The 14,235-nt window shown below is 36.9% G+C and overlaps 1 protein-coding gene across 1 annotated transcript; it reads right to left on the minus strand.

The window, feature by feature from the left end:
* Positions 1-4,026: 4,026 nt before the first annotated feature.
* Positions 4,027-7,639, minus strand: LOC131983425 (uncharacterized). Its single transcript, XM_059348135.1, has 3 exons — positions 7,550-7,639; positions 5,710-6,192; positions 4,027-4,236 (listed from the first exon to the last, which is right to left on the minus strand). The coding sequence occupies exons 1-3, from the start codon at positions 7,637-7,639 to the stop codon at positions 4,027-4,029; spliced, it is 783 nt and encodes a 260-aa protein (XP_059204118.1).
* Positions 7,640-14,235: the final 6,596 nt, after the last annotated feature.

Genomic DNA, 14,235 nt, shown 5'->3' on the forward strand with positions numbered 1-14,235 from the left:
CGGATGTCTTTGAAGGTTTATTTGTGCTCTCTCTCCGTTTCAGCAGACACCATGAAAACTACAACAAAAACAAAGACATAAAAGTTTCAAGAACACATTACTACATTAGCACAGTGCTGAAATAAAATAACGTGAAATGCATCACCAATGTCCATAATGTCCATTGAGAATGTTAAACATAAAGATTTACCATATAAAGGAAAATTATGTGTGTCGCTTGGACCACATGTAGAATATTGTGACTCTGAAGTCCCATATTCTTCGTCTGCAACCATGTTGTTCTGACCTTTAATGCAACTGACACGACCTGACCACACGATCTCATATTTCCCAGAATGCCCTCAACTAGACTCTGACCATGCTACATTCTGCAGTAAAAACCTTAAATAAAGTGCAGTACTTTTTTTTTAAACCAAACATTTTGAGTGCCCTTTAGACATTTATTTACTGCATTTTAAATCACTTTTTGATGACTTAATGAACTTGAATTTATGCCTGAAACATACACAGTAAACACAAAAATGGAACTGTTGCACTAAAGACTAATTGATGCAATGCAATTTACACTCCACTTAAATATGCAAATTCATGGGGCTTACAATGTCCAGTTTTCTGTAGAGATTTGCATACACCAGTGTCTTGTATCTGTCATTTTATCCATCCCTGTGCTCATAAATTTAGAGGTTTTGTAATGATCTGAAATGACTGATTATAGTGACTGTGTGGGTCTGAGACATTTTCCTCCATCTCGTGAGCTTTGCGGCACCTGTTTGGGTGGGACAAATTTCACAATTACTATTTTTTTATTTTTTTATTTAAGCATGACAAACCTTTATTCTCAACCTCAGTAAGTAAACACGTTTAGTAGCTTCAACATTTATTTATAAATCAAATATGCAAAACAAAATATATTACATATCATTAGTTAAAAAGTGCAAACCCTTTACTATTGTAATTGGCTCATAGAGTCAGGTGACCTCATAGCCCCGCCCACTGGCAGCCCAAGGTCTAATCAGGCACAAGTGAAAACACCTGTGTGTAGTTTTTTTTCCTCGAAAATTTGAGAGTTTTTAGTAATCTCCACTGCAAGTATCTACCTGGCACTGGACAACAATACATACAGGTTCGTTGTTTGTTTAATTCTAAGAAACAATTTGGCCTGAGGATATCTGCCTGCAGTATTTCTAAAATTCTGGTGACGGCCCAGAGTACGGACTTGAATCAGGCGGCAATCTCCGTGTCTGAGCTTGGAGACCGAAAATTCCAGCAGGGGGTGCTAAGTTTGGCTGCAAAAAAATGATTGATTGATTGATTTATTACCTCAGAATTTTTTTCAGGACAACAATATGGTCTCAATCGCTAGTGAAAAATCATCTTCAAGACAATTTAATGTCAATAGTTCTAATAGTGGCCCCATTTAGAAGAAAATAGAAGATAAAGAATAGTATGATTTGGGGCTCCGCAAACCGGAAACAAGATGGCGACGCAAGATGGCGACGAGTATAACGCTGAACTCGAGGCTTTTTATTTTTTTATTATTATTATTATTTTTTTTTTAAATTCACACTGACAATTAACAATATATACAGTATTTGCCAGGGGGTGAACCCCTGAACTCGAGGCTTCCAACGGGCCACAAACCAATGGGTGATGTCACAGTGACTACGTCCATTATTTATATACAGTCTATGACTTGAATGCATTGACTTCATTTTTTTAAAAGCCCTCAATTACTGAAAAAATTCAGAAAAAAACCAGACAACCAATAAAATTGCTTACGTTAAGGATGACTCAGTCCTCTTAGGTGTCTTTATTATGCCATTCATTAAAAGAAACTCGTAATTGTCATTAATTCAGAAAAAATAGATAATTGTGATTAAATCAGAAAAACAAGAGCAAATTTAAAGAAAATTCAAACAAATTTAAAACTTCTAAATTATGACATTATGTCGTCGATTCAGAAAAACTGAATTTTTATTTAACGAGTCAGCATTTACTCCACTACATTCATTTCACCAACAGCGTCCGTCAGGTTGTTAAAAATAAAAATAAAGCACCAGTATGCCCCCCAAAAATAAAGCACCAGTATGCCCAGAGGTGGCTAAACTATTATTAACACCAACTTTCACTTGAGGCTAAAGCCGATCCACTCCGTGTCTAGTCAACGCTAACTCACCTCAGGCCATAAAAGTATATAAGCAGCCCGTATTAATGGATCGTGGAACAGCCGGTTGGCCTTGGTTCAGAGTGTCTGCACTGTGGAGGCAGCATAACTCTTTCCCTGCTGTGAACACTAGAGGGCAGTAGAAGCCCATGTTTTACTGAAGAGAGGTTTCAATTTATCTCCACAGTAGGAATGAGCATGGAAGATTCAGTGAGTCAAGATATACAGTAATGTGCAGAAAGAGCAGAGTGCCATTGTTTGTAAGGATAACTGAAATCTCTTTTTCAAAAATGACACCAACTTAACCAGCTGGAATTTTAAGTCAGTTAGTGTTTGTGGTTTATCAAATTAAGTCTTTATTCCAGGTACACTAACTTTTCTGCTCCTAGAGCTAATGGAAATTTATCTAAATGTAACTGTGCGCAAAGATCTTTGATTCTGCAGTATTCCCCTCAGGCCTCGGGATCTTTATATCACTGAACAGATGTTTTGATTTGTCTCCACAGTGTGCAAGTAACATTTGTGCATGGAAGAGTCGGTGATCGATGATAATGTACGGTAAGGTGAGTGTACCATTGTTAGACATAAGGACTTTTACAACCACATTTCAAACAGTGAGACTTTAATTACAGTGTTGTATTTGGTTACAGTTACAATGTTACTATGTTACATAATTCAATAGCAAGAAGAGCACTCACAATATGCAGCATTTTACTGACACATGTCTTTCTATCATAATCTGAGTATTTAAAAAAATAAGAAAGTAAACAAGCTTTACATGTAGTTCTTTCAGTAACAGTGATTTGTATCACAATACAGCAAAATCATTTTAGTATTTATACATTACTGTTAACATTGATTTTCATAAAAATTTACAAAATGAGCAAGAACACCATTTAGATCAAGATACGCCATATAGTATCAGGCAGAAATACAATCAATATGTACTTTATTAATTGTTTAATTAGTGAACCAAATAGATCAGAAGTCAAGTCAGTAGTAAAAGAAGTTACATATTAACAAACCCTAAAGTTAATCAGTTTGAACATTAGCCTCTTATAATCCAGCTACTCTGCTGCGTTCAGGGTGAGGGTTAGGATTAGTTTAAAAATAAACAAGCGTCATGCTCCAAAAAAGGGCATTTTTCCCCTGTGTTTTTGGCCCTGATGCTGCAAACTAGTGATGGCCGGATGAAGCTCCATGAAGCCTTGAAGCTTTTCATCCAATTGGTAAAAAAAAAAGGTTTATTTCTCGAGGCTTCATGTGCACATAAAACCCCCCCCTGCTGGTCAAAACCTTTATTGTCATTTCAACTATTTGTGATTGGCCTCCTGTCTGTCTGCAACAGTGTCAGCTTGAGAATAATCACTGCCAAGAACAATTTAATTTGATTATGTGTGGTTCAGTTATTTCATTTGTTTTTGATTACTGTGTGGGTAATGGTAAGAGTCTATTAATGTAAAAAAACATGTCAGTATAATTTCAGTCAATGTTTGAATAAATCCAATGGGACATGAGATGTTTATGTTAAAACTGTTGCATTTTTTTCCAAAGATTAGACAGTGATTGTGTTGATGAATGCTGGGGTGATGATGATGTCTATTAATTTTTATCAAACAATATTTTTGCCACTGTGCTTTGACTCAATTTCGCGGGGATCCATTGCACTTTATATATTGTTCATAACACCCTTCGAAAAATTCCCAGAACCAGCGAGGCTTCAAGCGTCATCAGTGACGTCACTCGCCCTAAAAGAAACAAGCCTCGATACGCTTCATAAAAGACTTCCTGGATTTTCTGGACACGCGCTCCGAAGCCTCGGCACAGTCCGTCCCATCACTACTGCAAACGCTTTAGTGACTTCAATATCTCTCGTATGTGTTTGGTACAGGCACAAGCCAACCACTCACAAACTGACATTTACACTTGATATCCTCTAAGAGGAAAGCTTTCGGTTTTTCTGTCCTTTCAACTCTTTCAAAGATCGTCTTAGACGTATTGTTAGGATGCATTACGCTGAACAGTGTACCAGGTGTGATGTCATACAGGTGGACCACAATGATCGGAGTCGCCTGGCACAAACAGTTGGATGTGCAAACACAGTTCTCTTTAAAAAGTAAGATCAACTGTATTTCTCCACAGCAGCCATCTTTAAGTTTGACAGCACAGCCTGTCTTGTCTGACTCTTTACAGTTTGCAGAGTGATAAACAGTTTGTCCGAGAGTGAAGCTGTCATAAGCTTCTACTGATTTGACAAGAACTGGTCGATGTAGGAGCTCTTCTATCGATTGTTTTGTGGATCCTGTGAGATCCAGATGGATTGATTTTCCAAGGGGTCTGTCAGAGACACTGCCATCTTTCTCTGGTGTGAGCTTGGCTAATAACTCACCAAAATCAGATTGTTTCTGAAACACTGAAGAAATGAAGTGTCTGGGTATGTGCTGCCATAAAATAAACCTCTGGCAAATGTGTTGATGTTTAGGATTTATGCCCTTAAGAAGTGCCCTTAAATATCCATTGTTTTCCTCAAAACTAAATGCTGATGTTGCCCAGAGAGGCCCCCAGTTCAGTACACTTTCAGTTAAGTGGATTAACTGGTGGCAGTTGAAAGACACATTTTCTTCACCATAAAGCACTTTCATGTCTTCTACAAAGCGCACCAAGGACTCATGGGCCAGCTGTAGGTGATGTTGGGATATCGATTCTTGCAGCAGAATGTGAATTCCAAACGACAAGTAAAAATAATGGTTCAGATATGTAGGCTGCAGGATACCAGGCAAAACACTAATGGCATAAAATAAAAGAAATGCTCGCCACTCTGATGCTGTCCAATTTTCTCTACACTTTAGGGATCGAGGGGATCTGTGTTTTTTTTCAAACGGTGGCTTTAGACTTCGAAGACGTGAGTCCATTTGGGGAATCTGTTGGCCTACGTACCAAGGTTTCAGAGAGTTGTCTGGGTCCAACCACAGAGACATGAGTTGTTTGGTAACACCACGTAGAACAGAGTGCATGTAGTCGGGTACAAATCCAAAAACTATGTCAAACACAGGAAGTATGGAAAGCAAGGACAAGCCTTTTACTCCATTTTTTGGATTATCAGACCTTTGAGCCTGTATCGCATTATCCCTAAACATTTCATTTGACCTGGCTACTTGTTTCTGTTCATCATATGGGTAGGACCTCATGTATCCACTGCCTTTTTTAACCGACTTGCCAGGATGCAAACACCAGTCACAACCATATTCACCATTGAATTGGCTGCAATTCCGGAGGAGTGGCCTGGCTACGGCATCAGAGGAGCAAACCAAGGAGAAGACTTTTGAGGAGTGAATTTTGCCATTGCTGTCGTTCCACTGAAAGGGATTTTGGGCTAAATCACGACATTCATCTATAAAAGGCTTCAAAAATGTGTTCATCTCAGGTTTTTTTGGGCCAAACCAAAGTCCTGCCACTATTACATTTTCCTTTCTTTGTGTGTAAGGAAGTTCGTTAATTGTAAACTGAAGGGGCCAAATTGACATTTTTGGGTCATAAATTGGTACGCCGTCACAGTTCCATACCAGTGTAAGGTCGTCTCCAGCCAATGTTCCTTGTTTAAGTAGGTTCTGGTACATTTTCCCATCCATCACATCTTTAATGTCATTCCCACGATTGACTGTTTTAGGTAACAACTCAGTGCCATAATTCTTAAGGACATCTTTCAGAAGGTCTTTGAGCGATGCAAACAAAAAGAAGTGACCATTTTCAGAGCTGCTTTTTTTGTTGAACATTGTGCCACAGTGCAAACAAGAAGAACCATCAGGAGGTTCTCCCATGTACTTTTGACACTCATGGCAGTAGAACACACTCGAAAAGGTGGGAATCTTATCAGAGAGATATTTGGATGCAACAACCAGATTAGGGCACAGAAAATTCAGTAGAGCCATTAGGTCACCCACAGCGGCAGTAAGTTGGTGTCGCACAATGAAGAGTATTACAGCAACTAGGTCTTTACCTGAGTTCCTGTTGGACATTGGCTCCTCACTCTGCAAAGACAAAACACATATGTATAATACAATGAGTGGAAGAAATGTGTTAACAGAAACATAAGACCCATCTTGATGGGATTAGCATTACATGGGAGGGGAATTAAATATTCTCTTCACTTTAATATTTAAATTCAGTGGACAGCATTTTGATCATTGGGGGAATTATAGCATATGGTCCTTAATAGAAAAAGCCCAAATCTTCCGCATGGATGCAGGGGAGAGCTGAAGGAAAGGCAAAGATTCTGCGTGAGAAAATTTGACTAAAAATGATACCCTTCTTGGAGTCGAATAAACTGCAGACTTTCACCGAGGAGAATGGGGTTCGTGTCCCGTGTAAATATTTTACATGACTTCCGCGGTTCACGGTTTGTGAATTATGTTTTTTAAATTTGACTTCCATTTTGAACATAACTTACGTAACATTCGTGGTTCAGGGTTTGTTAATTATGTTGTTTGCGTTCTCAACATAACTTACGTTGTTTCCGTAACTTATGTAACTCCGTGGCTCACTGCAGCCTCGTAACTGCTTCACTTCCAGCATTTACGTACATTTAAGTTTTTTGCCCTAAACCTAGGTCAGTGGGGTTTTTTTGCCAGTTGCTGTTTTGTAAACAAGAGACAGGATTTTGGATTTGATGCGGGCTGCAACATGAATCCAGTGCAAAGAGATGGATAATGGAGTGACATGTGCTCTTTTGGGCCGGTTGAAGACCAGACGCACTGTCACATTCTTGATCGTCTGCAGAGGCTTGGTAGTGCATGCAGGAAGACCTGCCAATAGAGAGTTGCAATAGTCTAAACGTGATATCACAAGAGCCTGTATCAGAAGATGTCAGTTGTCCAAGTTCTGGGAGAACTTGTGGGGAAAAGTTGCGTGGATCTGAGTGGAATTTTATTTGGCTGATATAAGGCAGGACGGTCCGGGATGACCAGAAGCTCAGTCTTAGAGAGGTTGAGCTGAAGGTGGTGTTCTGTCATCTATGTAGCGATAGCAGCATGAATGCAGAGATACAAGCTGAGACAGTGAGGTCGTTTGGTGGAAAGGACAGGAATAGCTGGGTATCATCGGCATAACAGTGGTATGAGAAACCATGATTGCGGATGATTGCACCACATCAATATTAAATTATGTGAATTCCACCTCCAGTAATCCAGTGATAGTTGTCTGAACATCCATAGGTGTATATGGCAAACAGGAACGGCTTAGAGCTAACTTGGCATACCCATAACGTTATGAATATGCCAGAATATAAACAAATATAACAATCAGGTTTCAAAAGACAATTCCATTACCTGTCTGTGCATAGTTTTCTTAAAATAAATATTCAGTACGAATTACAGTGTAATGTCTTACCATCTCATTGTCTGGACTGGGATCAGATGTTGAAGTAGACTCAAAGCCCCATGGAAACATAGTTGGATCCTGCATATAAGAACATCTCATTAGAATGTGCAACATGCAGTATATTAAAGTGAATTATAAAAATCCATCACAAAATCTTTCTATAAAAGCAAGAAACGTGTGTGTGTGTGTGTGTGTGTGTGTGTGTGTGTGTGTGTGTGTGTGTGTGTGTGTGTGTGTGTCCAGGGCATATCTTGCTGACCGTTAGTCAGACTGACCTCAGATTTCGTACATGCACATGGCACGAAGGTGTGCATCCTTGTGATTGATTTTTGAATTCATTTTTAAAAATATGATCAGGACGTGTTGCGGCATTGCACTGTTTCTGATCGGACGCCTTTTAGGGGAGCTCCGCCCCATTGTGTGATAGGCCTACACCTGGTCAGTACAGGTGATATTTAGCCTACCTATCTTTCGGAGTTTTAAAGTGGCTACAAGGTTCGATTTTCCAATAATATTCAAATGGTTTCCAGCCAATATCAATGTTCAATGTGTATGTGCTGGATGGTGTGGTACCTTATGAAAAGTAAGTGTTGTATGGAGTTGCAGACGTTGTTGTAATGCGATTAGCATGCTAAGAGGAGATTTGGCTTCATTCACTTCTTATGTTGCATTGCTATGTAATTCAGGGATGACATTCATGTTGCTTAGCGTAATGCTCATAATCATTTGATATGAGATACTTACATGCAATATAGTATATCAGCTAACTGGGTTCATGTTAATGTACTTTTAGTGCAGCATACTGCGTAATGTGCTATCTCACGATTAGCATGCTAATAAATACATTCTTCCTACAGGCACTGCACCAGTGATATTTAAAGACAAAGCCAACATCTGACTGGTCTTTCACATTGACTTTGCACATGCTGAATGTTTCTTGTATCTGCTGAAGGCTTTGTACTTAAGTCCTATACGAGTTACTCAGGAAAGGATTCGAGTTACTCAGGAAAAGATTCATAACCCTAATATACTTTCCTATATCATAGGTGCTTGTTGGTGCATGTTGTCACCTTTGGATAGAGCCAGACCAGCTGTCTCCCCATTCAGTCTTTGTGCTGCTAAATACGGCTAATGTTTACAAGGCAGCGCAAGTTTATTTGCATAGTACATTTCATACACAAAGGCAATTCAATGCAGGTAATACTTTACATTGTCATGGTCTGAAACCCTTACATAGATCATGTTTAAACAAGTAAAACACTTAGAGGCAAATCAAAAGAACGAAGACAGGATACTAATTTATTTATATATAAATAAATTAGTATCCTACCTATAATTTCACCTTACAGACATTATAGTTGCGTTGATTTTTTTTTTTTATTCAACTGTGTGTAAGAAATAAAGTATTTATTCCCCACAAAATGTGAAAATATTCCTTAAATTTAGTGTCATTCTGTTCAGTTTGCATGTCATGAACTAACCAGGTCAGGTCTCGGCTCGTCGTTTGAATTTGTCTCCTCCTCAGTGTCCATCATTTCAGGAGAATCCGCATGCTTTCTTTGCAGGGCCTGTAGTGGTGATATAAATGTAATATTTATTGGTCCATCTGCATATAATCACACATTTATGTATTCATCTGTTTCAGTATCCATAATTTGTTATCAACATTTTGTAGTCATTCGATTTTGCTGTTTTATCTCTTTTCTTCTGTCTCTATAAGGTGTTTACTTGTACTATGTGTCATTAGTGTGGTGTCTGGCTGACCGAAATCTCAGATTTTTTTTTTTCTTCTTATGAGCGACAGCTGCTGCTGCTGTTATTCCATTTAACAAAGTTTAAAAAAAAATAAAGGATTTTAAACAGATATTCAGATGCATGAGGTGAAAATTATGTAAGATAATTATTTTTTATTTATTTCATACAGTCAGAAACGTATGCTCATGTCAGTGTTTTAACAACATACAGTAACACATCACCTGTAAATATTCTCTGAGCTTCTTTCTGAATTTCACTCTTGGTCCAATTTTAGGAATCAGATTGTTTAAGTTGCACGACTCCTCGAGACTTACGAAAGTTTCCTTGTCAATGCCTTCATCTGAAATGAAAAGAAACATAAAATTGACATTTGCTTTGGTTTCATATAAACAATCACATATAGAAAACATCAAGGACATGATTGTTTATCAAACAGGCTTAACTGATGTAATGTCAATATTCAGGATGTACAATGTAGATCTGTAACAAAGTATTTTACCTTCAAATCTCTGAATCAACTCACTGAGATCCCATTCAGTTAATTTATCCCGGACAAAATCACATGTCTGCATTGAATTCCACTGCAAAAGTGGAAATTGAACACATTCAAAATAAATTAAAAAACCAAACAATAGTTTTTTGTACACATGAAAAAGGTTTATTGAACCCATAACTGAAGCGTATTTTACATTATATGTGCTATGTAAAACAATGTTTATCAAACACTGAGGGGTTGCTGATACTGCAGTTTTATTTTGCTTGACTTTTTTAAGCCTTTTTTAATGCACTGCAACTAATTGGAAACAATAAAAAATGTTAAATTCCATCATTTTATTTATCTTAATTTGGCCTGAAACTGTAATCAATATCAACATATAATATATAATCAATATATATTTAATTGGCTGTGGAAGCTGAAAAAACAGAAATAACATTTTTGAAAGCTGATACAAGAATCTTTTTCTGCAAAAGTAGATTCAATTGTTGAGTAATATGGAAACAATACAGTTTTTTTTATTGATTTGAATGGTTTATTGCCATTTCTGTGCTGCATGTCCTTCTTTGTACATTTCTTTGTAAGATGACTTCTTCCAACACCTAGAAAGATGTTTAAGCTCCTGTAACATTGAAAAATAGATTTTTTTTAACCTTACCTGTAAGTATTCTTTGAGTCTCTTCTTGAATTTTACTCTTGGTCCAATTTTAGGAATTAAAACACTGATGCTGTCTGAATCTCCAAGACTTAGAAAAGTCTCCTTGTCAATGCTTTCATCTGAAATGGAAAAACAAATCCTGATTGACTGAATATGCACATTTAACATTGAGTGAATAAATGTGCAGAGATCAGGAACTGACTTCTAAAATAGTTATGTTAGATTCCTCATAGCTTAGCTTCAGTGTCATAATAATTAATAATTAATGCAGAATGTACAGTACCTTCAAATCTCTGTATGAACTCACTGAAGCCCCACTCAGTTAGTTTGTCTCGGACAAAGTCGGGTGTCTCCATGGCAACCCACTGTAAAAATGGGTTGAAAGTGGTTGGTGGTTGGTTGATATTGAAAGTTTTATTATGGTAATTGATACCTTACAAAACACGAACCACATCAAGCAAAAATGGGAATTAGAATTAAATGTTATAATTGAAGACTCTACGTGGGTGGACATATGTATAGGTTGTCATAGGGGAATTAGCAGCCAACTGTGGAAAGAATTCGACTGGAAAGTGAAGATCAGATATTTTAATACTCCCTTTATCATCTCTTCATATGTGAAAAATCCCAATGTAGCATTATGTTGGCGAAATTGTGGAAATATTGGAGACACCACACACATTTTTTGGGATTGTCCAGTAATACGAGGATTTTGGGACAATATTAAAAAGGAAATAGATATTATATTGAAAGTAAACGTGGTTCCAGAACCTATGGTGTTTTTGTTGGGAGCCATACCTAAAGACCGATATAATGCAGATCAGAGATATATACTGAGGGTTCTTTTACTGGTAGCAAAGAAAATGATCACCGTGCACTGGAGAGATGTAAAACCACCAACTATAGGTCAATGGGTCCAGAGACTGAAACATGTCTACACGATGGAGCGAATGACTGCAAGCCTGCAGCTAAATATGGACACTTTTATACAAAGATGGTCTTGCATTTCACAATATCTGGGTGTCTGATGGAGAGGATGATGGGATGAAATGTTGCCGGAAAGAGATGCCTATTTGAAAAACCACTTAGCCACAGATTATATATACTGTCTACTCTGCCTGTTGTCATAATTATCAATACTTCTGACATTTTATTTCTTTGATTGTCTAAATATTCAACTATTTATTTTTATTTATTTACAAGATGAACACTAACTTTATAACTATGTTATGTCAGAAATACTTATTTCTGTATTTAATTTATTTATTGTAATGTCTTAACACTTTTTTCTTGTATGATGCTCAGGATGTTTATTGTGATGTCTCTTACTTCAAATTCTGTCAGGAAATGTTCTGTAAAATTATTAAAATGGTTAAATAAAAAGTTAAAAAAAAAAAAAAAGTTTTATTATACACTCAACATCACTGCCTTACATTGTCCAATTGAATTCTGAGGAATTGATTGGAAACAGACCGTTTATTTTGATTAGGCCTAATTTTTGATCGGCCTATAACGTAATATTTTAATGTATAGTCTATATCCAAAGGCGTTTTGTTAAAAAAAATACACAGTGAACAGTTCTGTGAATATCATGCAATTAATCTTATTTCATTATTTAAGGAATGAAAGAATTAAAGAATGACAGAAATGTGTTTTTCCTTAATGTCAGCTTGCTCTGTGCAGTTTCAATGAATTTACCGTAAATATCACAATACGGGCGCACTACATTATATAGTTACCATAATTATGACAATAAGTGCGCATTACATTATATAGGGACGGCTGGTTTGACTACGGAGAAGTGAAGGACGGCTCACTTGACCGCACTTCTAGTTTATAGTTGTACAGTGGGCGGAAATAACACATTTCTACTACATGAGAAAAACTATTTGGTTTTTGCCTTAAATTGAATGTTTTCAGCATTAAAAACAGCCTAACTTTGCAGCGTTATTTCGACAACTTCCCGACACGATATCCTGGTGTTTAAAAATGCCTTATATCAAACATTTATTGAATCAATGGCACTAATATTTATGCTGTTTTCTAATAAAAATGTACTTACATTTGTTCTCCAAGCTTGTAGTGGAAATGTTGTAGACTTGCACTCCCTGTGCTCTCTGTCTTCCTCACCTCCTTCCTTTAGAGCAGCTCTGGATAACATGCGTGCAAAAGTCAGCCCTTTACAACTTCCCTATGCAAAACTGTGAATTTACATACTCTACAACAATGGCTTTCTATCTTTAATTACTGTCCCCTCCCTGTACCAACAGAGAAACACAGCTGCTGAATCAGAAAGACAAAAACAATATGACTAAAGATGGATGAACAGGTTAGACGAGGTTCATATGAGGTTAGAAATGGTTTTAGAACATGATGAGACCAAAACACATCCTGTTGGTGCTGTTAGGGGACAAAACTACGTCTGTGTATCAGGCTGTCTGTGAGAAAGCTTGTTGAGTTCTGTGTTTGTTTTATCAGTGCTCATAACAGCAATCAAATTTCAATGTAGAAATCAACGTTTAATACAAAATGTGTGTGTTGCATGTGATGCTTGTAAATGTAGCAATCACAAATTAAATCAGTATAAATAAATCAGGAAGTTCTTAGTTTTGTTGGGGGTTTTTTCAGCAGAGCTGTTTGTGTATTTAAATTGTTCTTATGGTGTGTAGACGTCATTTAAGACTTGCTGCTGCTGCATGGTACAAACAGCTGCTTACTTACCAATGCACACACCCAAAACAGTCAAAAAAGATGCAAAAATAATGCAAATCAGAACCTGATGTCAGGGCATACAAGATCAGCCACTTGATAAACACAGGGTGTTTTGCTGCAACATCATTTTTGTGGTTTCCTAATGTCATTATTGTCTTACTGTTAAATTTAGTCTCTCACTAATATATCCAGTTGAGAATGCATTGATGTCATTGCACTTACATCAGCGGGGAACCACTGCTTTAATTATTAATATCACATTTTATGAGCTTATATCTGAAAAGTAACTAGTACCTGCAGCAGTCAGATAAATGTTTTGAAGTAGGAAGTCCAAAAATTCCCAATGCAAAAATGTACATTAATAGGAAAAAGTAAATACTTCAAAAACTGTACTCAAGTACTGTACTGGAGAGAAGAAAAAAAAAAAGACTGACATCTATAATTAAATCAAAGACATCTGTAAATCACTTTTGACTTGTCGAAATGTAATTTTGCAATGTTTTAACATTATATTTGTCACATCTCAGAACTGTTTTACAGATGTGTTAAATTAATATTTCATCTCATTAAAAATGACATTTTAACATGTTGAAATGCCTGATGCGCGCGCACGCAGACACGCACGCACGCACGCACGCACACACACACACACACACACACACGGTGAAAATGATACAAGCATCACTGTCGCAGCTAGTAATAACACAATGGTTCAGTAAAGATAAGCAGGTCTATTCTAGTTCTCTTTATTTATGGATGAACAAACAAGCAACAGTTTTGTCATTGAACATGAAAGAAAAATGATTAAGATAATTCCTTCAATAAGCCTGAAGTCTCTGTCCAATCCAACCTGTGATATGTACTGTAATCCAGGTACAGGACGACAAGAAAATCATTGAAATTTCAGCATGCTAAACTACTAAAATATAAATCATGGACAAAAAATGTGAAAATATATTGAAGAAGAAAAAAACTGTTAAATCATTAAAAACAAAGAGTCTCTTGGACTTCATAGTGGCCTAATGGCTAAGACATTAAAATCACAATGTTTAAATCTGATTGGGATTGCTGCAT

This window comes from Centropristis striata, chromosome 13 (assembly GCF_030273125.1).
Source record: "Centropristis striata isolate RG_2023a ecotype Rhode Island chromosome 13, C.striata_1.0, whole genome shotgun sequence".
NCBI lineage: Eukaryota > Metazoa > Chordata > Actinopteri > Perciformes > Serranidae > Centropristis > Centropristis striata.

What these genes read in the sequence shown, in the direction of transcription:
- LOC131983425 (XM_059348135.1), bottom strand. Translation starts at nt 7,639, where the DNA reads ATGAGATGTTCTTATATGCAGGATCCAACTATGTTTCCATGGGGCTTT. An exon ending in CCAGTCCAGACAATGAGATG is followed by an intron (nt 6,193 to 7,549) that starts GTAAGACATTAC and finishes TTGTCTTTGCAG; the next exon opens with AGTGAGGAGCCAATGTCCAA. An exon ending in TGGTATGGAACTGTGACGGC is followed by an intron (nt 4,237 to 5,709) that starts GTACCAATTTAT and finishes TGTTTGTGCCAG; the next exon opens with GCGACTCCGATCATTGTGGT.